Genomic DNA, 22,576 nt, shown 5'->3' with positions numbered 1-22,576 from the left:
TTCATACTAATCCTCACCCACATATTTTTTTTAAAAGACACTTATATTTACTAGCATGAATAGATCTCCAAGATACATTATGAAGTGAAAAATAACAGACAGCAGCATAATATAACTCCATTTAAAAAAAAACAATACTGCTTTTCTGAAGTTTCTCTTTGGCAACAGAGAGCAGATGTAGAAAAGGCAGCAAACTGGTCATCCATAACTCCAAATGGATCAATTCTTTTGGTATATTCCAGATAAACAGCAGGGGCTAAGGTCCTCTTACACACCAAATAGGTAATAGAAGCTTTGCTTGACAATCTTTTTATATGTCCCTGGTCAGATTCTTCTTTCGCCAACATAGTCAATTTAAACTTATCATTCATTACAAACCTCACATTCCTACTTCCTTTCAACAGGGTATTTTCTCATTTTCACTAAAAAATAACATGGTTTGGGGACAAAATCTGCTATCCCTCTGTCCCAGGGTGTACAAGATTACCCATATGTGTACTAATTCTAACTTTTTTTCTAGTCTCATCAACTCCCTGGAACCCATCTCTTCCTAAGCCCACAGGATTCTGCTCTTACTCTATTCCATTTATCTTCTCGTCTGCAGCTTCTCCCTCTTTATTGGCTCATGTGCCTGAGCTGAGGTGCATAATAAATGGCTCTCATAATTAAAAAAAATTCCCTCCAACCTAACTGTACCATTGCTCTTCTTCTTCTGATTATAAGCTTTCAAGGTCAGCCTTTTAAAACATGATTGTTGTATTTTTTTAAATTATATGATAAAATTATATGATAAAAAAATAACAAAAGACTCCTTTAGAAAAGTGTAATTATGCATGCTTTTAAAAATATATATTTATGGCTGAAACTGGTTTGGCTCAGTAGATAGAGCGTCTGCCTGGGGACTGAAGGGTCCCAGGTTCGATTCCGGTCAAGGGCACGTACCTTGGTTGAGAGCACATCCCCAGTGGGGGGTGTGCAAGAGGCAGCTGGTCGACGTTTCTCATCGACGTTTCTCTCTCTATCCCTCTCAGTTCCTCTCTGTGTAAAATCAATAAAATATATATGTATATGTATATGTATATGTATATATGTATATGTATATGTATACTTAACAAAGCAAAAGAACTGTTGACATTTAGGCAAATGTTTCATTTTTAGTTCATTCATTCTTTTTTTAATCCTCACCTGAAAATATGCTTATTGATTTTAGAGAGGGAAGAGAGAACCATTGATGTGAAAGAGAAACATTAATTTTCTTCTATATGTGCCCCAATTAGGGATCAAACTTGCAATCTAGATATGTGCCCTGATCTGGAATTGAATCTGCAACTTTTCAGTACACAAGAAGATGCTCTAATCCTGAGCCACACCAGTCAGGGCATTTCATTCATTCTTTTTAAATATAGCTTTATTGAGATAAATAAAACTACACATATTTAAGGCGTATACTTTGATGAGTTTTACTCTATGATATGGTGAAGCCATCACCAAAATTAAGGTATTTCTCACCTAAAATGTCCACATGCCCCATTTCATATCACTTCCTACCCAGATAATCACTGATTTACAGATCAGTTTGCATTTTCTGGAATTTTATATTACACATATACACAGTATATAATTTATGGAATCATACACTATGTACTGTTAGCTTGGCTATTTCCACTCAGCATAATATTGATTCATCCATGCTGTTGCATGCACCAATAGTTCCTTTCTTTTTATTGCTGAGTAGTATTCTATTGTATGGTATCTACATTTAAATTGTTTTCTATGAACATTCAAAACAAGTACATATTCTTTCAATTCTGAGTAAAAACCTAGGAGGAAATGACTAGATCATATGGTATCTTTAATTTCTAAAGATACCATACAGACAGTCCTTGGGTGACGTTGGACTTGACATATGTCATTTTATGATTATATCACCATCTCCCATTTACAATATTTATTTTTAAAAAGTCCCATCATTTTGATGTACATATGTGCTTTGTGTTTTTTATTGTTTATTTACCACAAGGTCAGGAATTGTTATCTTTAATTTTTTTTTTTACTGTTTCACTTCATTACTGCTGTGTATGTGCTCCATGTGAGTGACATAGGTGCTTATGTAGGTGGGTTCCAACTTACAGCAAAAATTGAGTTACCTCACAATGTAGGAACAGATCTCCAACGTAACCTGAGGACCTACTGTATATTTTATTTTATTATTTTTTAATTTAATTTAAAATTTTTAAATTAAATCCTACTGTATATTTTAATATTGTCTAATACATTTGTTCTGTTCACACTAATTATGCTAATTTTGTATTCTTTTGCTTCTCTTCCATATGCATCCTCTTCTTTATAATAATTTTTGGATTATTATTTTTTTACTTTGTTTTATCTTATTTCTTCAAGCCTATTTCCCATGTGTTCAGTCATTTAACAAGTATTTATTTGAGTGGGTGTTTGGCACAATTCTCAGCACTGGAAAAACAGCAACCAAAGAGAAAAATCCAGTTTCTTAAATTCATAGAAGGTTACTGGGGGAGAAGGGGAATTACTGTTTATTAGGTACAGAGTTTATAATGGAGACGAAAAAGCTTTGGATATAAATAGTGTTATGAAAAGACAGCATTATGAGTATATTTAATACAACTGAAATGTATATTTACAAATGGTTAAAAAGAAATATTATATCATATACTTTATTACAATAAAAATAAATTAATTATTTTTAAAAGGGTTTGAGAAGAAAAGCAAGCTAAGAGTATTAGGAGACACTATTAATTTAGTAGGAACTGAAGCAGAAAGATTATTTGGGGGAGAAGAAAAACAAAACCCAAACAACAACAAACAGTATTTATACTGCTTAGGTTCTTAAGGAATACCAGAGGCCCGATGCACAAACATCTGAGCAGGAGCAGGACTTCCTTCCCCTGCCTGCCAGCACCGGCTTTTCCCGGCACCTGGGACCCGGGCCCCTCTCTTCCACTGCCGGCAGGCACCCAGGGACCAGGACTGGCTTGCCTCAGGCACCCAGGACTTGGGCTAGCTTCCCTCGGGCTACCCACAGGTACCTCTGGCCCTAGCTTGGTCAGGAAGGACCTCTGGAATGACTTCGGAAGACATCCAGTCTAATTAGCATGTTACCCTTTTATTAGTATAGAATATAACATCCCTAATTTCATGTTTGCTAAATTTGCTGTTGTTTCTAATGGGGCATTCATTTTTGTAATATGTTTTTGCTTCTCACTTTTATTTCCTTGATATCATCAAATTCACTTTTCTTCTCCTTTTATTGTCTGATCTTCTTTAACAATTCCTTCTCTCTCTTACTCTCTGGTCTTCTTTAAGAATTCCTTCTCTTTCAATATCTTTTTCTGCCTCTAAAAAAAGGTTCTATTAATTTCCTGGAGATTATGGAATATTCCCAAAGTTTTCATTGGGCAATTCATCTTGTGATGTCTTTTCTTGATCCACCTTTGTCCCTTTTTATGTTGTGATCTCTCCTATAAATTTTTTCTTCCCATAGCTTTTGTAACATTCTTTCCTAGTTTTCCTGCTACTTTGCTATTAGTTCCATCTCAGATTTCTTTCACAGATTCCTCTGCCTGTGTTAAAAAGCTGTTATTCCCCAGCAATTCACTCCTGGCTATGTTCACACTTTAAACCTTCCTGGTGAATTGACTACTTCTACACTGATAAAAAATCACTTAGTTTTAATCACCATGGCTTCAGTGTCAAATGCAATGCCAGTTATATAGTAAAAGCTCAATAAACATGTGTTCAGTGAATTACTCAAGTCTACATTTCTATCCTGAGTCATATTCCTATGTTCCATTTGTACCATACATATGTCCAGATGGTCTAAATGACACATTCAGCATGTCTAAATCTTAACTCACTGGCTCTTTCCCATTACAGCTTTGAACTCAAAAATAAAGGGAAATAAAAAACAAATAATATAGTCTTTCTCTAGTAGCTTCCACCTGGAAGAATTATGTTACCATCTGTCAAATGATAAAATCAAAAGTGTGAATGCTACTGCATTTCACTTTTTGTTCTGCGTGGGTACATAATGATCTTATATTTTTATCTAAACTCAGGAAGTGGTCATGAATTCTAACTTGCTCTATAAATATTAAGGCACTCTCTAGCTGATGGCTCCTAAATGAAGTATAATAGTACCCCCTCCAACCCACAGCCAGGAAATCTGAAAATGTGCCAGTGCTTTTGAAGGTCTCATGAATGGGGCACTGCAGACACTTTGTGGGTAAGGACCAGGAGGGCTAAATGTGGAGCTGTCTCAGGAATCCACATAAAAACTGTCCAGCTACCAATGATCCAATTGCCCAGTTGCTATAGAAACAATGCACCTAGCTATTTTTTAAAGCCACAAGATGGCAATAAACGCTAAGAAAACCCTGAAAGATCACTTTCTGGCTAAAAAGAAAGATGTAATTGCTAAATGTGCAAACAGAAAGAAAACTTTTTTATTATAAAGTGCTGAAAAATTTTTTTGAATGAGCCAATGCATTCCAACTTTCATTGTAAAATCAAGATTATAGATGATTCTTTCCAAATTAAGATTTCCAAAGAAGCACAAAAATTCCTACACTTGTGCTGGAAACCTCATTCTGCTAAGAAAGAGCATATATCTGACAAATTCTTCATTTTTTCAATAATTTCATTTTTAGAAAGTCAAGTAAACAGTTGGCAATATTATACTATACTAGAGGCCCAGTGCATGAAATTCGTGCACAGGGGATGTGTCCCTCAGTCCAGCCTGCACCCTCTCCAATCTGGGACCCCTTGAGGGATGCTGACTGCCTGTTTAGGCCTGATCCCGGGCCTAAACGGGCAGTCGGGCATCCCTCTCACAATCCAGGACTGCTGACTCCCAGCTGCTCGCCTGTCTACCTTCCTGATTGCCCCTAACCGCTTCTGCCTGCCAGCCTGATCACCCCCTAACCACTCCCCTGACAGCTTGACTGATGTCTAACTGCCCTCCCATGCAGGCCTGGTCACCCCTAACTGCCCTCCCCTGGAGGCTTGATCACTCCCAATTGTCCTCCCTTGCAGGCCTGGTCCCTTCCAACTGCCCTCCCCTGCTGGCCATCTTGTGGCGGCCATCTTGTGTCCACAAGGGGGCAGCCATCTTGTGTGTTGGAGTAACAAGTCAATTTGCATATTACTCTTTTATTAGATAGGATAATGTTAGTCCTCTAAGGACATAGAGCCAAAGACTCTGGTGCCAAATTGAAGAATTAGTTCAAAATATCAAAATGATACATTTTAAAAGAATTAAAAGCAAATAACCAATAATGTGGTGAGTATTGTTTTCTAAAGGGATTTATAAATAAGCTCCTAAAACAACTCTAAAATGTTCTAAGGAATAGAAATAGATAATAACTATTAATATTTCCCATGATCAGAAAGTTAAAATAATATCTGGGAATAAGTTATGCTCATTTACTTAACCAATTATTTGATAGTGGTATCTTTAAAAACATGCTTGTTTATTTTAAATGGCTTATAGCATATTCTTTTGTTCCACAAAATATACCTAAATATTGACGTATAAATAAGTTAATCTCTATTTCCTAGCAGAGGCAATGTAGAAGTATAGAAATTAAGATGATTATGCTCTAAAAAATTCAAACTGCCCAGGTTTGAGTCTTATTTCTGTTACTTCTTAGGTAGGTGATCTTGGGCAATTTACATAACCTCTGTGCCTTGATTTCATCTGTAAATGAGAATAACATGATACCTACCTTATGGAGCTGCTGTTAGAATGTAAAGAGATGACACATATAAAAGTTGTTAAGCCCTGGCTTGGTTGTGTGGCTTGGTTGGAGCATCGTTCCAGGCTGGGCACATATCCAAGTTGCAACTGGATCACTGGTGGGGGCATGTACGGGAAGCAACCCATCGATGTTTCTCTCTCACATCAATGTTTCTCTTTGTCTCTCTCTCCCCCTCTCCCTCCCTCTCTTTCTAAAATCAATAAAACATATCCTCGGGTAATGATTTAAAAATAAATGTTAGATGTAGTACTGGCTTTTAACATTATTATTATTTACATTTGGTTTTGATTTAGAAAAACTAATGCTATTATTATAGATTATTTAGACCAGAAATGAAGACAATAGTATTAAGAATTTAAACCCCACAACCCTATCATATATCACAGTATCTAGAGACTAATGATTATAAGAGAAATAATCCTAAGCAAGTAAATCACACTGGATGTGGTGTCTTTGCAGGCTCCATATCCAGGAACGTAAGCTACTTTATAACTAAGAATCCTACGCTATTGCTTTCCAATTTCTGTGCAGGTCCTTCCAGGTCCTACCTATTGATACAACATCTATAGCACATGCAACTGCAATGCCTTCTGAGGGCACACTGTGCTGCAGAAGACGTGCTCCAGTTCTCTGCAAACTATACTGATAAACAGACAATGAGGTGGTGACCTTTGCGGTTATCACTGAAACAGTCAAATTTAAGATATTATTGATAATATGTTAAGTGATTTCTAGATTTCAAGATCAGATCCCTGGTTTACATCTTTTCTAAATAAATCTTAAAAAGCAATTGAAATGAGTTGTTTTTCCATCTAATTGTGATGGGGCTACTGGTGCTCACCCATATCAGGCTCTCCTTTCCTGAATGGGAAATATGGGGGAAACTTATGCCCCAGATGTTTAGATAAGGCAGGGCCATATGCCTCTTTTCAGCCTACAAAACATAAGAAATGAGATTGTTCGTATCCATATTCTCCTTTTCCTGGAAAACAATGGCCTTATAATAAAGGGAAACTAAATCCTGAGCCATAAGATGAAAGACAGCCTCTGATGACCCATGTGGTCTTGCTGTGACAGAGAGATAAACTTTTGCTATGTTATGCCACTGAGATTTTGGACTTTGCTACTGCTGCATAGCCTAGCCCCTGGTCAGCAAACTTGCAGCTCGTGAGCCACATGCGGCTCTTTGCCCCCTTGAATGTGGCTCTTCCACAAAATACCACGGCCTGCACGAGTCTATTTTGAAGAAGTGGCGTTGAAGAAGTTTAAGTTTAAAAAATTTGGCTCTCAAATGAAATTTCAATCGTTGTACTGTTGATATTTGGCTGTTGACTAATGAGTTTGCCAACCACTGGCCTAGACTAGCCTAAAAAATACCCTGAAATATTTCATTTTGCTCTCTATACACCATCAACCAAGAGATAACAGAGGTGCAAGAGTTGAAGGTAAATATGTAGCAGTAGGCAGAAGTAATGGAAATGTTAAAGAATGCTAAGCAATGTTTAAAAAGCGGAGTGGGGGGGGGGGGTGAGGCAGGGAAGCAGAAACACAGTGAAACAGTAAATCTTTTCTGATGGGGCCCTACGGATTTCATTTGGCACCTTTGTTCTGGCCATGGGACATCTCTGCAATAAAGACAAAAACATTCAGAGCAATTCTCACCTGCGTAACTGAGCATTTTCACTTCTTAGTGGTTGCATGGCCAGTGCTATTTCAACTTGACTATTTTTGTTTCCACTTGTTGCTGGAAGTAGAGATACACATGCCTCCAATTCTGTAATCAATCTCTGAATTTCTGAATCCTCTATAAAAGGCAGAAGAAATGAGTAAAAACATACTGTAAGTTGGTTTTGAATAAGATTATTCATGTGTATTACTAAATAAGAAAAATTTTCAGATATGTAGATACGTTATAAATAAATTCAATTATTTCTAAATTTAATACACAGACCCTATTGTCCTCTTTCCTGCTGGTTGCCTATTCATAAAAAATCTAAAGAAATTAAATTCAGACACTAAAGATTAATCTTAAACCACAGTATTGTTATATTAGTGATATTCCTCAGTTGAAGTGTCTAATAGGAAGATAGTTTACACTTGTCTCTTCTCTTAGTTCATACTGCCAAACGACTACTAGAATCCAATAACTGCTATTGGGTTTCCTATAATTAATACAGTGTTCATATCTACAACAATCTTTTATTCTATTGCAAATAATTCACTTTAGGAAATTCAATTTGGCAAAATATTGAGATAGGGTATACTAAGATGATGTTTTTATTATTTAACTTTATAAAGGAGATTTATTTTTATTTATTTTTAATTTTTTAAATTAAAATTTTTTTAAATTGATTATGGTATCACATAATTGTCCTCATTCCCCCATTCCCATCCCAAACCCCTCCCTAGATATGCCCCCCCCACCCATAAAGGAGATTTAACACAACTAGTCACACCTCATTTGATAGCAATACCCATTCTTTTTATTAATTGGGATAATTGGATGGTTTTGGAGGTGGCAGACACAGGTAGAAGGTGGAATTTAGATTTTTTTGTCCTTTATTTTTCTTCCTTCATTTCTATTCAAATATTCTGTTGACTGAAAACGTTTGATAATTATAATATTAACTATCTGATACCTAAGAGAGATAGGAAATATATTCTGTCACAAAAATAACTCACAGATATTTTAACACCCTGATGCAAAGTTTATGCACACAGTAAACAACTATGCCCAATTATTAAGCAGTCCTCTACCAATCATTTGTACCATGGTTTCACTCATAAATATTGGAGCAGTGACATGAGCTCTACCACTTCCTAGCAAAATAACTTTAGTCAAATTACTTAATTCCTGCAGCCTAAATTCCTTCATAGTACCTTCATGGTTAAAGGTACTATCCTCCAAACCTAGGTTTCCTCATTTGTTAAATAACAGCACCTCAGGGGGTGGCTCCGAGGATTAAATGAGATAATGCAAGTAAAACACTTAGCACAGTGTCAGGCACATGGTGAATGTTTAAGAAGTGGTAATGAATACTGTTACTATCATTATTATTACTATGATTTGGTTAACTGACAAGTTGCAGGTCTGAAAATTAATGTATCAAACCTTTAGAATAATAGTGCTATATTCCTATAGATATTTTTTAAAGCTTTGATATTTTGTCAGTCTGCAAATATTAGGCATTCTATCAGTGCTTCTATAATCAATTACTACGCTTTCTAAGATGACAACTCTGTAACTCACTTTAAGCAAAAGCCATTATTTATTGTAGAATACACACACATAATGCAAATCAATTAATACAACCTGGCTCAAATATCTCATAATTCCACCTAAGATGTTTTCCTTGATCTAATTTTAAAAAATCCCTAAAGTTAAATGAAAAGGGCATAAAAAGGTTTGGGTCACTTCTCACAGTGAGATTTGTTAAGCATTAGGACAGCTGGTTATTATTAAAGAAACTAGAGGCCCAGTGCACAAAATTTGTTCACAGGTAGGGTCCCTAGGCCTGATGGGGCCTTCAGGGTTGCTGGTTGGGGCCTCCCTTCCGCAGCTGCCAGCTGCTGCCTGGGGCCTTCCTTCATTCCATGCCACCCCCTGGTGGTCAGCATATGTCATAGCGAGGGAATGAACTCCCAAGGGAACAATTTACATATTAGGCTATTTTATATATATATATATATATATATATATATAGATAGATAGATAGATAGATAGATAGATATAGATATAGATATAGATACTCATCTACCTTGTTCTGCTACTAGGGCCTTCAGCTCTCCCAACAAATACATTATAGTTCTAATTTTTTCATCACTCTCGTTCCCATTTTTTGCTTTCTGGACACCCTTTATTCTTGAATCTCGTACATGCATATTTGAATCCTTTTCCTCAGTTGTGACCTCTCTTATTTGTTCTTTGACACAATTTTCTTCATTAGTGGGCAAGGAAGTTGGCAGTAATAGAGTGGGGCTTCGGTTTGTCTGATGGTTTGGTTGAGAATGTAACAGATTCATATATGTTTGGAGACACTTTAATAGTGGCGTTCCATTGGCTGAGTCAACACTAATGTCTGATTCCTTAGGAACTTCTTGTTGTGGCAGAATTTCATTAGCAAGATCCAGCTGCTCAAAAGCTGGAATAGCTGGTTTGTCAGTTTGAGGCAGGCTACACTGAACTCCAAGACTAGAACTGAAGGAATTCCTTAGAATATCAGTACAGTTCACAGAAGTTGTGTTATATTGTGATACAAATTGGTCATCAGTCTGAACTTCCTAAAGAAAGAAAAACACAAGTTTCAAAAATGTGAGCACTGACATTATAGTTTTTTTTAACGTAAATTCGCTTACTTTGCAATATGAGAATATTATAAAGTCACATCTAAAATAGACTATTTATAAATATCACACATGGTTTAATGGAAAAGGATAAAAAATTAGTCTAATTAGGACTAAAAAAAATTCTACTTTGGGAAATTTAATAAGAAAATAATCTCAGACATATGAAAAGCTTTTTGCACAAACTTATAAAAATGTTATTGTAATAAAAACTATTGATTAAATGTCTGCCATAGGGGAGTAATTACACAGACTATAGTATTTCCACTAAATAGAATATAATCAACTTATTAAAAATTTATAGGATGTATATAAATAAACATGTTACAATAAAATGTTAAGTGAAAAAAGCAAAACATAAAAGTTATACATTTAATTATAGCTATATTTAAAAAAAATCAAACTTAACAAATGAAAACCAAAAAACAAAATCTACACAGAGAATTAAATGATTAGAAAACACTATATCAATGTGTTAACAACAATTGTGTTTGGGTGGTGGGTATGAGTGATTTCTTTCTTCTGTTGATCTTTTCTCCCACTTTTCCCTCACCATTGTTCTTAAGAAATAAGTAAAACAACTTGGGTAATAAAAAATAACTTGGGAAAAAAATCATTGGTCTTTATACACCCTAGGGCATTAAGATACATACAATCAATAACTTTAATTTTCTTTCTAAAGATAACAATTTAGCCAATTACTTGTGTAGTATATAAACTGTACCTACAGAATGAACCATTGAAGGGAAGGGTGGCGGCTGAGGTAACTGGACTGGAGTGGAAGTAGATACGCCATAACTAGAATGTGGAGTGGTCTGAGATTCTATAAGGTAAGAAGGAGAGAAATATCACTCACATCTCATACTGCTCATACAATAATCAAACAACTTAATTGCAGTTTATATTCATGCTTTTAAAAAACATCATTCATACTAACCAGAACCAGAAACAGTGTGGCAAGGTACAGCAGGAATTCCATTAGGGTTCGTCTTTGAAGCCAAGTTGTTCATCCGTGACATCTGAGTCTGCACATGCTCACAGAGAGCTTCATAGATTATGGGTGAATACATTCTGTAATGATCTTGTAAGGACCAATTTTGTGGTATTGCTGATGAGTCTCTTTCATTTCCGGCAGAAGTTTCATTGGGTATCAGTTTCTTATAATCTGAAGATACTAATGTTGAAGAAGAAAAAAAAGATTCTGAAAATAATATTCTTCAGAAACTTTTATCATGAGACATTATGGGGAAAATAACTTTCCGAAGTAGCTCAACTCATTATAGTCTTTACAGAAGGGTTTTACCACTATCATCTCTAAAGAAAATTACCCCATCTTCTTTTGTTATTAATTCTTGTAATCAATTAAATTGCACAGTAAAAAATGATCTAAACTGTCTCTTTAAAATCTCTATTAAATGGTATTTGTCAAATTTCCCATTCAATTACAAGACCACCCCCCCCCCCCCCGCTCCACTAGGGTGTTATTTCTCTCTAAAATCCAATAAAGTTCTTTGACTTTGGCGGCAGGGAGGGAGGAAAGAATGAAATTTTAAAACCAGAAAACTCTGTAACAATTCTGATGCTTTGACTGTAAAAATATCAAAGTTTTGAAAACAAGAACAAAAGTGGACGTAATCTACATTCTGGGCAATGAAACAAAACCCTAACCTGACACTTAAAATCTTCAAAGCTTGACCATAAACTACTTTTTCAAATATTTTCCTATCATTCCCAATTTAATTTTTTTGCTTATCAGGCCCCTTTAGACTCCCAACAAGCCTTTCCATCTTCCTATAACATTACTCATGACAAACCATTTCTTCCAATGCAATTTTATCCACTCTCCAAGGCTCATCTGAAGGCTTCCCTTTTCCATGAAGCCTTTCCCAAGCTTTCCTGGCCACTGACTGCTCTTCAAAATCCCAGAGCACATATTGTTTATACAATTCATATATCACTTGCAGATTACACTACATTGCTTATCTCCCACTCTCTTGTCTATCTGACTAAACTAAGCTTCTTAAGGCAGAATTGTATTTTATACTTCATTTTCTCCCAAAGACCCCTATTAGTCTATGTACAAAGTAGTACAAAGCAGTAACCTGGCATTAGTTTGTTGTAGAAAAAAACCCAAAGTTTTCCACATAGCAGTACTCTACAGATCAGTATGAAACTCTATATCCCTGTTTACTAAGTTCTCCTTCCCAAATGTTTTTTAAAGACTATTAACAGAGAAGGAGAACCAATATGGCAACATAGGTAAACACCAGTACTTGCTACTTCCCACAACCACATCAAAATTACAACTAAAATACAAAACAACTATCATTCACAACCACCTGAAATCTGGCTGACTGGAAGTCCTACAACTAGAGAAGAAGAAAGCAAACTGAGGCTGGTAGGAGTTGTGGAGGCGCAGAACAGGCTGGTCCAACACCCACATGTGGTGTGTTTTAATTGGGAGGGATATCTGGGCTGCAGGGGTCTCCCCTGAGAAGCATGACACCAGCCCCCTAGCTCAGGGTTCCAGAGCTGAGAAGCCCCTGTAACTTCGGGCTGTAAAAACCAGCAGGAATTGTCACTGAGTGACATGGAGTCTTCAGGAGACCCAGGCAGTTTTCTTAAAGGGTAGGTACACAAACTTATACTGTCCCACTCCCTCTTAGTTCCAGCACTGGGGGGGGAGGAGGAGGGCGTGCAGGAGATGAGACCCAGGGACATATAGAGAGGAACTGGATTGTCTGGCACTGGGGCAAGAACTAGAGGGTGGCTTTCTCCCAGAAAAAAGTGCTGGCAGATGTCATTCTTCCTATACTGAGACCGTTCCCATAGCAGAGCTGATTGGCAGCCATATCTGAGTTTCCATCAGCCTGGCTCACACTGTTCACTCCACCCTGGTGATTCCCTAAGACCCCATACCATCCAATCTGCAGCCCCACTCAAGCTGTTTGCAGCAGCTTTTCCATATGAATGGCCTGTCCTGGCTCAGACTTCAGACTTTCCTAAAATGTCTCGGACAAGCAGCAGCTGGCATCAGCAAGATCCAATACTAGCAGCAGCCTGCCTTGCTTCACAGCTTGGCTTTGCTTAGGCACTTCCAAGCCCAACACAAGTAACAGCAAAATGCAGATTGCTCTGTAGCTCCTGCCAGGTGGCCTGGGCAGTGACTGACTTTACACCTCCTGGGAGGACCCAGAGCCAATGCACCCAGTGGACAGCTTCAGACCACACCAGATTACAACTCTACACATCCACGAGTGACACTTTCAAGGGGCAGACTCCAGTGAACACCTTAGTCCCACTGAAGCAAGTCCTGGTCCATAGGGGTGTCTCCTGCACAGCAGCTCTTCTACTGTAGTCGCAGTTGGTCCTAACAGCCAATTGGCCTGGAGGTAAAATACTCCCAGTGACACCTATAGCAATCAAGGCTCAACTACAATAGGACTGTGCACACAGCCCATACTGGGGCACACAGAGAGTGCCCTGATCAGGCTGAGCCACTGGGCCCTGCAGGACACCTACTACACAGGGCCACTCTACCAATTCCTAGAGATATAGCAGTTCTACCTAATACATAGAAGCAAACACAGGGAAGGAGCCAAAATGCAAAGAAAAAGAAACATGTCACAAATGAAAGAAAAGAAGAAAACTCCAAAAAAAATAAAATAAATAAAACAACACTAAATGAAATGGAAGCAAATAAACTACTACATACAGAGTACAAAACAATGGTTATAAAGATGCTCAAGGATCTTAGAGAATTTCAAGAGACTCAGTGAGACTTTCAAAGATCTTAATGAGAATTTCAGACATAAAAAAGAATTTCAAAGACAGTCAGAAATTAAGCATACACTAACTGAAATAAAGAATAATTTGCAGGGATTCAATAGTACAGTTGAGAATTCTAAGAATCAAATCAACAATTTGGAATTTGAGGAAGCAAAAAACACCCAATCAAAAGAGCAAAAAGATATGTGTTCATATGAAGATAGTGTAAGGAGCCTCTGGGACAACTTCAAACGTACCAACATTCACATTATGATGTGTGTGTGTGTGTGTGTGTGTGTGTGTGTGTGTGTAACATAAGAGAGCAAGATACTAAAAATTTATTTGAAGATATAATGACAGAAAACCCCCTACCTGGTGAAAGAAACAGACTTACAAGTCCAGGAAGCCCAGAAAGTCCCAAATAAGAGGAACCCAAAGAGGCCCACACCAAGACACATCATAATTAAAATGCCAAGACAAAGAGAGAATCTTAAAGACAGCAAGAAAAAAGTAGTTACCTACAAGGGAGCACCCACACTACTGTCAGCTAATTTCTCAATAGAAATTTTGCAGGCCAGAAGGAAGTGGCAAGAAATATTAAAAGTGATAAATAGCAAACACCTACAACCAAGATTACTCTACCCAACAAAGCTATCATTTAGAATTGAAGGTCAGATAAGGAGCTTCACAGACAAGAAAAAGCTAAAGGAATTCATCACCACCAAACCAGAATTACATGAAATGTTGAAGGGTATTCTTTAAGAGGAGGGGAGGGGGGAAGGTAAAAAAATAAACAATAAAATGGCAAAAAATACATATTATCAACAATTGAATCTAAAAATCAAAATAAATGAATAAGGAATCTAATAAACTGATAAGTAAAATAGAATCGGAGGCATAGAAACATGGAACAAACTGATGAATCTCAGAAGGAAGGGAAAGGGGATTGAGAGTTGGAAGAGATTAATCAAAGATCTTATATGCATACAGGCATTACCTATGGACAGAGACAATGGGGTGGTGAAGGCCTGGGTGGGACAGGAAGCAGATGAAGGGCAACGGGAGGAAAAAGGGGGACATCGGTAATACCCTCAACAAAAAAGGTTTTTTAAAAAAGGGGGAAATGAGATTACGATCTCACTCTGAGATGAGATCATTGGGATTTAGGGTGGACTCTAAATCCAATGATTGGTGTTCATGTGAGAGGAAGAAAAGAAGAAGGGGATCTGAGATGCTAAGAACCATGGAGGCGGCCACGGGAAGATGGAGCAGACACTGGCGCCACCAGAAGCCGGAAGGGGTGAGCATGGCTTCTCTAGCGCCTAAGGGAAGCCGCCCCTTGCGTTGTTTGAATCTAGCCTGCGGGAAACAGGCTCTCCTCTGGAGAACCACTGGCTTGGGTCACTGGGAGTGACCTTCCCTTCTTCTGCCTCCACCCCCAAACCCTCATCCACATTGAGAAAGGGGGGCTACCTCTTCCACCAGGTGGCAGTCCGCTGACCCAGGGGACTCGGTCCTAGACTTACTGGTCCAGCAGGACCAGCCTGGCCTGGATAGGGAGCAGGGCTTGTGGTCACTGTGTGGGGACCCCTGCAGGCAGGTGGAGCCCCTAAGTGACACAAAATGACAAAGCAGAACATCAGGAGCTGGCGAGTGGCAGGGGGAGAGAGTCATAGCAGGGACTCTGTGACATGGTTCTTACAAAGTCTGGTCCTGTTCCAACATGTTGCATCTCCCTGTGGGAGGAGAGGGGTGACCTTCACCAGGGTCCTGGTCAGACCTCCTGTGCTGCTTTCCTTCAGATGCCCTCTAGCCAGCAGACCTGGAGAAGGGAGGCCCCAGCCGGCAGCCAGCAGCCCCTAGGGACCCTACCCGTGCACGAATTTCATGTACTGGGCCTCTAGTTATTTAATATTAAAGATCAAATAAAAAGTTTCACAGACAAGAGAAAGCTAAAAGAATTTATCACCATGTTGAAGTGTATTCTTTAAGAAGAGGAAGAAGATGAAAAATATGAAGAATAAAATGTCAATGAATACATATCTATGAACAATTGAATCTAAAACTCAAAATAAACCAACAGGTAATCTAGTGAACAAAATAAACCGAAGCATTAAATTGAACCTGAGGCATGGAAACATGGAACAGAGTGACAAATCTTAGAGGGAAGGGGTGGGAAGAGATTAACCAAAGAATTTATATGCGTATATGCATTACCTATGGATATAGATAATAGATGAAGACCTGATGTGGGTTGGGAACCGGGTGAATGAGGGCAATGGGGGGAAAAAGAGGAACATCTATAATACTCTCAACAATAATGATTAAAAAAAAGGACTATTAACCGAAATGATTGTGGTCTTGGTTGACCACAGGTTATTAGGGTACAAGATACATTTAGAAAAATATATGACTTTTCGCAGTACCTACCAAAGCTAAACATACAAATATTCAATGACACAGCAATTGTATCCCTGTATATAATGATGATGTGCACAAATAACTTCATTTGCAATAGCCAAAAACTGAAAACATCCCTTAGCCATGAATAACAGAAATGAATAAACTATTGTATTCTCATATCACAGATACTACATAGAAATGGAAAAGAATGGATTACTGATATACACAACTACTTATATGAATTTGGCAGACACAGCGATTTATGAAAGATGTCGGACACAAGATTGCACAGTGTACAATTGCATTTATATGAAGTTCAAAAATAGGTAAAACTATCTAGTTGAGTTAGAAGTCAAAGAAGTGGTTACCTGGGGATGAGGGGATAGGTAATAGTGATGATACTGATGATGCAAGAGCCTGAAAGGGTGCTGAAGATGTTCTACATCTTCACCTGGGAGGTGACTATATGGGAGTACACACATACAAAAATTTACTGAGATTTATGCTTTATAAAAGTTATCCCTTAACTGTATAAAAAATGAAACAGTTAAATTTCTGGTATGGAATTGCACAAAAAAATAGTTTATTGAAAATAAAAAACATTTCTAAAAGCATAAAACTTGCCCTAACCGGTTTGACTCAGTGAATAAAGCATTGGCCTGCAGACTGAAAGGTTCCTAGGTTCGATTCTGGTCAAGGGTATATAACTTGGTTGTGGGCACATCCCCAGTAGGAGGTGTGCAGGAGGCAGCTGATCAATGTTTCTCTCTCATCGATGTTTCTAACTCTTTATCCCTCTCCCTTCCTCTCTGTAAAAAATCAATAAAATATAGTTTAAAAAAAGCATAAAACTTACATGCAAAAGCAAAAAATTAATGGCAAAAAAATTAAAATTAACCAATGAAGATAGAAAAAAATGTTAAGGGAAAAAACTACTAAGTTAAAATTTGACTATAAAAATGGTTGGAGATATTAGATAGTTCCATTTTGACTTGGGATATGCCTCCTTTTGAGATGATCTATTCCTGTGAACATACACTAACATGAATTAGCTGAGTAATTTATGGCAAATTACTTAACCTGACCTCCTATTCCTCATTAGAAAAATAATAACAAAAGTATCATCTACTTTATAAGGTTATGGTAAGAAATAAACGAGATAATACTTGTAATCTAACACATTTTAAGAACTCAATAAATATTACCTATATTACCAAATGAGTGTAAAATCTTAAAACAAGTAAATATTTCACAAATTTCCCATCTGATAACAATAATAAACCTCTAAGTATGTCTGCCTACTCTAAGCAATATTAGTTATTCTTTATTATCTGAATAAGTGAGCTACAACAAAATTGGTGAATTAACATGTCTGTGAGAAATATTTCTTATTGAAAATATTTTATTATAAATAAAACATAAAAGTATCCTCTAATATATTTTAACTTTGAAATCTAAAATGATGGAGGGTGAGATCATAGTCAGCTCATTTAGCACATAGTTCTTTCTTTCATCTTAATTCGTGGGTCTCTCTTTTGCTCTTGGATTTCCTTTGGCCTCATTTAAGATAAGAATTGTCTGGTTTGAGGAATTCTCAGATTTCACACTCAAGGTTCAGGCTCTGATTCACCTTTTCAAAGGATGGTTTCCACAATTTATGATAAAGCTGAGTTACAATATTACGCTTCTGCCAGCAGATGTCATCATCCAACATAAATTAATGAGCCTCGAACATTTCTTAAAAATCAAAGCCTTAGAATTAAAATGACTTACTTTGCTCCTTTATTAACTCAGTCCATATGACACTCTGATAATGAAGATTTATATTTGAGAAAAAAATCTTAAAGCAAATTATCCAAAAAAAGTTAAAAACAAAAAATGGATATAAAAAAGACTTATTTATACTACTATACAATTTTTAAAAATACATTTTTATTGATTTTGTACAGAGAGGAAGGGAGAGAGAGAGTTAGAAACATCGATGAGAGAGTCATCGATCAGCTGCCTCTTGCACACCCCCTACTGGGGATATGCCCGCAACCAAGGTACATGCCCTTGACCGGAATCGAACCCGGGACCTTTCAGTCCCCAAGCTGATGCTCTATCCATTGAGCCAAACCGGTTTTGGCGAATACTACTATACAATTTTTAAATGAACAAAAAAAAATACCACCACCTGTTACTTCACAAGCATATTTTCTTGCTCTTGTTCATCACACCAAAGCACCTACATGAAAACTTTACCTAATAGATTAGGATGGCAATATGTCTAATTGGTGTCAGTTGATAACTAGAATCATGACAGGGATACATCTATTTAATCAGTCCTCAAAACTTTTTCAGTCTTTGAATTCCAGCTGCTGTACAGCATTGCTCCTTGGGTACACTGCCTGACAGGTGAGATAATTCCTGCCAGCCAAATATAGAACAAACACCTACTGTAGATAAGAACAGCTGGATGCCTATTATAATTTGAAATATGTAAAGAATACCTAGCCTAGATGGAGGCAATCAATGCTGAAAGTATTCTGTCTGTAGTGGCTTATTTTCCCAAGGTGAAAGCAGCAATACATGTAGGTTACTGAAAGTAGAGTCATGTGCCTATAGTATTCAACAGTTATCAAATGTTTAAAAAATTACTTATTAAAAAACTCGTGGCCCAGTGCATGAATTCGTGCACATTGAAAGGAAATTAATTAGGAGAAATATTTTAATATCGTTATTTACCCTTTCTCTATAATAGAAGTGTTGATCAAATTCACGATTGACAATGACAGATCAAAACACAGATGTGCGATTGGCACCAGCAAAGGCTTTATATGTATTATACATTTGCGAGTCAATTTAGCCTTTTATATATGTATATTGTAGAATAAACTTGCTTAATTAAACCTGCTTTTTGATTTAGCTAAACTTTTTCCAGCCCAGTAAAAGCACCCCAACTTCTCTTTCAGGTAATTGTCAACAGCACAACAGGAAATATCAATATGAAGCAGATTATTATTGTAGTTCACGCAGGGAGAACAAAGGGTAAAATATTTAACTGCAGCAGTGTTTGACTATATTTTTCTGCACAGTGAGAAAACCTGAAGTCATTTTCAAGGTCTACCATTTCTTACTTCTTTTCAGTCAAGTCAAGTTTCTAAGCTCTTAAGTCTCCATTTTCCAGCTAATGAAAAGAAAATAGGATTCCACCGAGTCTCCTATCTATCTACTCCAGGATTTCTGTGAGGATCAAATGAGATGAGGCACAGGAAAAAGCCTCACAGACATTTGGTTACAGTGTAAAGTATTTCCATCTAGCTATCATGCAAGCCGTATTCCTGGGGTGAAGAAACTACAAGGAGGCTAGTAGCTAGGGAGAGAAAGCCAGGCATTACTATGTGACATCATTACCTAGACAGTTGGACACTTAGCGCATATATAATGTGTGTGTGTGTGTGTGTGTGTGTGTGTATACACACACACACACACACACACAATGTATAATACATATATAAATGTATAATACATATATAAATGTATAATACATATATACATATATATATAGAGAGAGAGAGAGAAAGAGAGAGAGAGAGAGAGAGAGAGAGTGATTTTTTTTAAATTAAAGGTTTTTTTCTTTAACTGTCAGGAATACTCTAAAAGTAAGCTCAATGTACTCCTGGAACTGCCTCTCTGCCTCTTTACTCCTAATATACATCAAAGTAGGCAAGCTCGACTCGGTAAGACACTAAATGAGCCAACAGGTCCCAGGCAGAAAACACATATGGGGCCATATTTCCAATAGTAAGATAAAGCATGTTAAAATTAAGATTTAACATATATACTAATTAATATATTCTAATAGATTCCTTAAAATTCCATTTATGATTTACTTCGCTTGTGGAGAGAAGGAAAAGACGAAGTACTAAGACCATGGTTTTTTATGTATTGTTGAGCACTGTGATAACAGAGTATTAACAGCTGCGACCACGCAAAAAATATATATCCTTTCTAGATAGTGCTACAGTTTGGTAAACTAGAAAAGATGGAGTACTGACCTAAAGGAAAGGATGTTTCTGCTTCTAATGAGTCAACCTTAGGAGTAAATAAGTCAGTGAGAACTAATTCTAATATTGCCCTATTGTCCTATGGGCAGTAGGTCTCACCTTCTGATGACGAAAGGACAATAAAAATATTGTAATCTGATCACAGGCCAGAACTGCCCATTTCATTCTAATCTAAATATGAATTTAATGCTTGGGACTCAGATTGCGGGATATCTCTCATCTGCTCGTCCAAATCCATCCTCTGCTTGTCTCCACCCTGCCCTCCCTAAGCTGCTGATCTATATGGATTACACTGTTATGAGACAGTCCTTCATGAGTCTCTTCTGCTCCTACATGTCTTACTGTGTACCAAGAAAGTAGGCCTTGACCTCAGCTCTTTACCTGGGCCATTTCTAAGGTTGAAACTTTGAGCAACCTTGAGGGATAAAGTAGTGTTTTCCCTTCAGACAAATACAGGCTTGCTTACTTCTTACCACTCAAAGCAATGGAATCACCAACTCAGTGTTCCTTAGTTGAAACTTAAACCCTTAGCATGTGCAACATCCATCTGCGTCCATCGTATTTCCTTCCTGGGTGTTGATGGCGAAGGGGAACCAAACAAATATGCTGACATACTTGGTGCTTGCTGTGATATGAATAAAAACTCCTTTGTATCTGACCCAGGAGTCTTGTATCTCCTGCCAGTATCTGTGACATAGTAAGGCTAACTTATTAGCTTGTAAGAATAAAAATCAAATTGGGTTTAATCCAACAGAATCTTGACATTATCAAAGAAAGAAAGAAGAATGTTTATTCCGACTCTATGAGGTCACCTTGGGCTGGCTTTGTTTCTTAAAGCAGCTCACTGCTCTTCCCAAGATGGCCTACCCTAGGCAACAGTATCTCTTTCTGAGTCCCAGTGACCTCTCCACCAGCTCATCCTTTAAGGCCCACAGATGATAACAGTTCTGCTGCTGCTGCTGGCACTGGGCTGATACAATCTTTTGTGGATTCTCTATACCCCACTAACACCTCTGAAATGAGTTTTTTTGTGGCAAATAAACCCTTCTCGAATTATGTTAATTCGAGTCTTGCCTTCTGTTTCCTGTTAGAACTCTGAGTATTAAGGCGTTAAGCTAGGATCCAAGTTGCTACCATGGCACCACTACTGTCAACCATGTACATTCCAAATGAGAGTTCCTTGAGGAAAGGTGGCCTGGACAAGAAATAACCTGCCTTGAGAAAAAAGTAGGTCAGCCCTGGCTGGTTTGGCTCAGTGGAAAGAGCGGCGGCCTGCAGACAGAGAGGGCCCAGGTTCGATTCTGGTCAGGGGTATGTGCCTTGGTTGTGGGCAAATCCCCAGTAGGAGGTGTGTGGGAGGCAGCTGATCCATGTTTCTCTCTCATCGGATGTTTCCAACTCTTTATCCCTCTCCCTTCCTCTCTGTAAAAAAATCAATAAAATATATTTTAAAAAGTAGGACACTGGAGGAATAGGCAGTTGGTACTATCACTCCTTTCTTTGTCCATTGGGCCTTAATACATAGGCCTCTGCTTTAAGAGTTTAGAACAGGATTAGCACACTTTTTCTTAAAAGGCTAGTGGATAACTATTTTAGGCTTAGCAGCCCAGGTGGGCTCTGTGTCACAACTACTCAACTCTGCCATTACAGCACAGAAGCAGTCATGGAAAATACATAAATGAATTAGTATGGCTGTGCTCCGACAAACTTTTATTTACAAAATAAATAAAATAAGTAAACATTATTTATAAAATTAAACTGGCTGTAGTATTGGTCAGCATTGGTTTAGAGCAGGGATGGGGAATGTCTGGCTCATGGGCCTAATTATTTGATCTGATCCTTCCAAGGCATTAGGGGTGAGTTATTTAAATCTCTGACCAAATAGAGCAGGCTAATTTTTAAGTGGATAATTTTGTATGGCCCAGGTGTGATGTTATAAATATCCAAATGAAACTTGGCAGAAAAAAAGGTTCCCCATCACACCTGGCCTGTGTTGCTCAGTGGTTGAGCACCCACCCATGAATCAGGAGGTCATGTGCTCAGATTGTGGGCTTGGTCCCCAGTAGGGGTATGCAGGAGGCAGCCAATCAATGATTCTTTCTTGTCACTGATGTTTTTATCGCTCTCTCTCTCTCTCTCTCTGAAATCAATAAAGACTACTTCACAATTAGAAGCTGAAGAGAGAGAGGTATAAGCACACACACACACCTGAATAACTAA

At 37.6% G+C, this 22,576-nt stretch overlaps 1 protein-coding gene across 2 annotated transcripts in view; it reads right to left on the bottom strand.

The window, feature by feature from the left end:
• The window catches only part of CCDC14 (coiled-coil domain containing 14), a 52,594-nt gene that overhangs the window by 21,768 nt on the left and 8,250 nt on the right, over positions 1–22,576 (bottom strand). For both annotated transcript variants that reach the window (XR_014793877.1, XM_084871549.1), the window contains exons 6-9: positions 11,074–11,310; positions 10,865–10,959; positions 9,551–10,073; positions 7,455–7,596 (exon numbers count right to left, since the gene is read on the bottom strand). Coding sequence is in view for 1 of the 2 variants with exons in the window: in XM_084871549.1 (XP_084727675.1) it covers positions 7,455–7,596; positions 9,551–10,073; positions 10,865–10,959; positions 11,074–11,310 (997 nt within the window). In the remaining variant the exon portion in view is untranslated. The remainder of the gene's footprint in view (positions 1–7,454; positions 7,597–9,550; positions 10,074–10,864; positions 10,960–11,073; positions 11,311–22,576) is intronic.

The sequence above is a fragment of the Pipistrellus hanaki genome (assembly GCF_964339955.1).
Source record: "Pipistrellus hanaki genome assembly, chromosome: 2".
NCBI lineage: Eukaryota > Metazoa > Chordata > Mammalia > Chiroptera > Vespertilionidae > Pipistrellus > Pipistrellus hanaki.
Note: the sequence above shows the minus strand (reverse complement) of the source record. Positions and strands in the feature narration are given on the sequence as shown.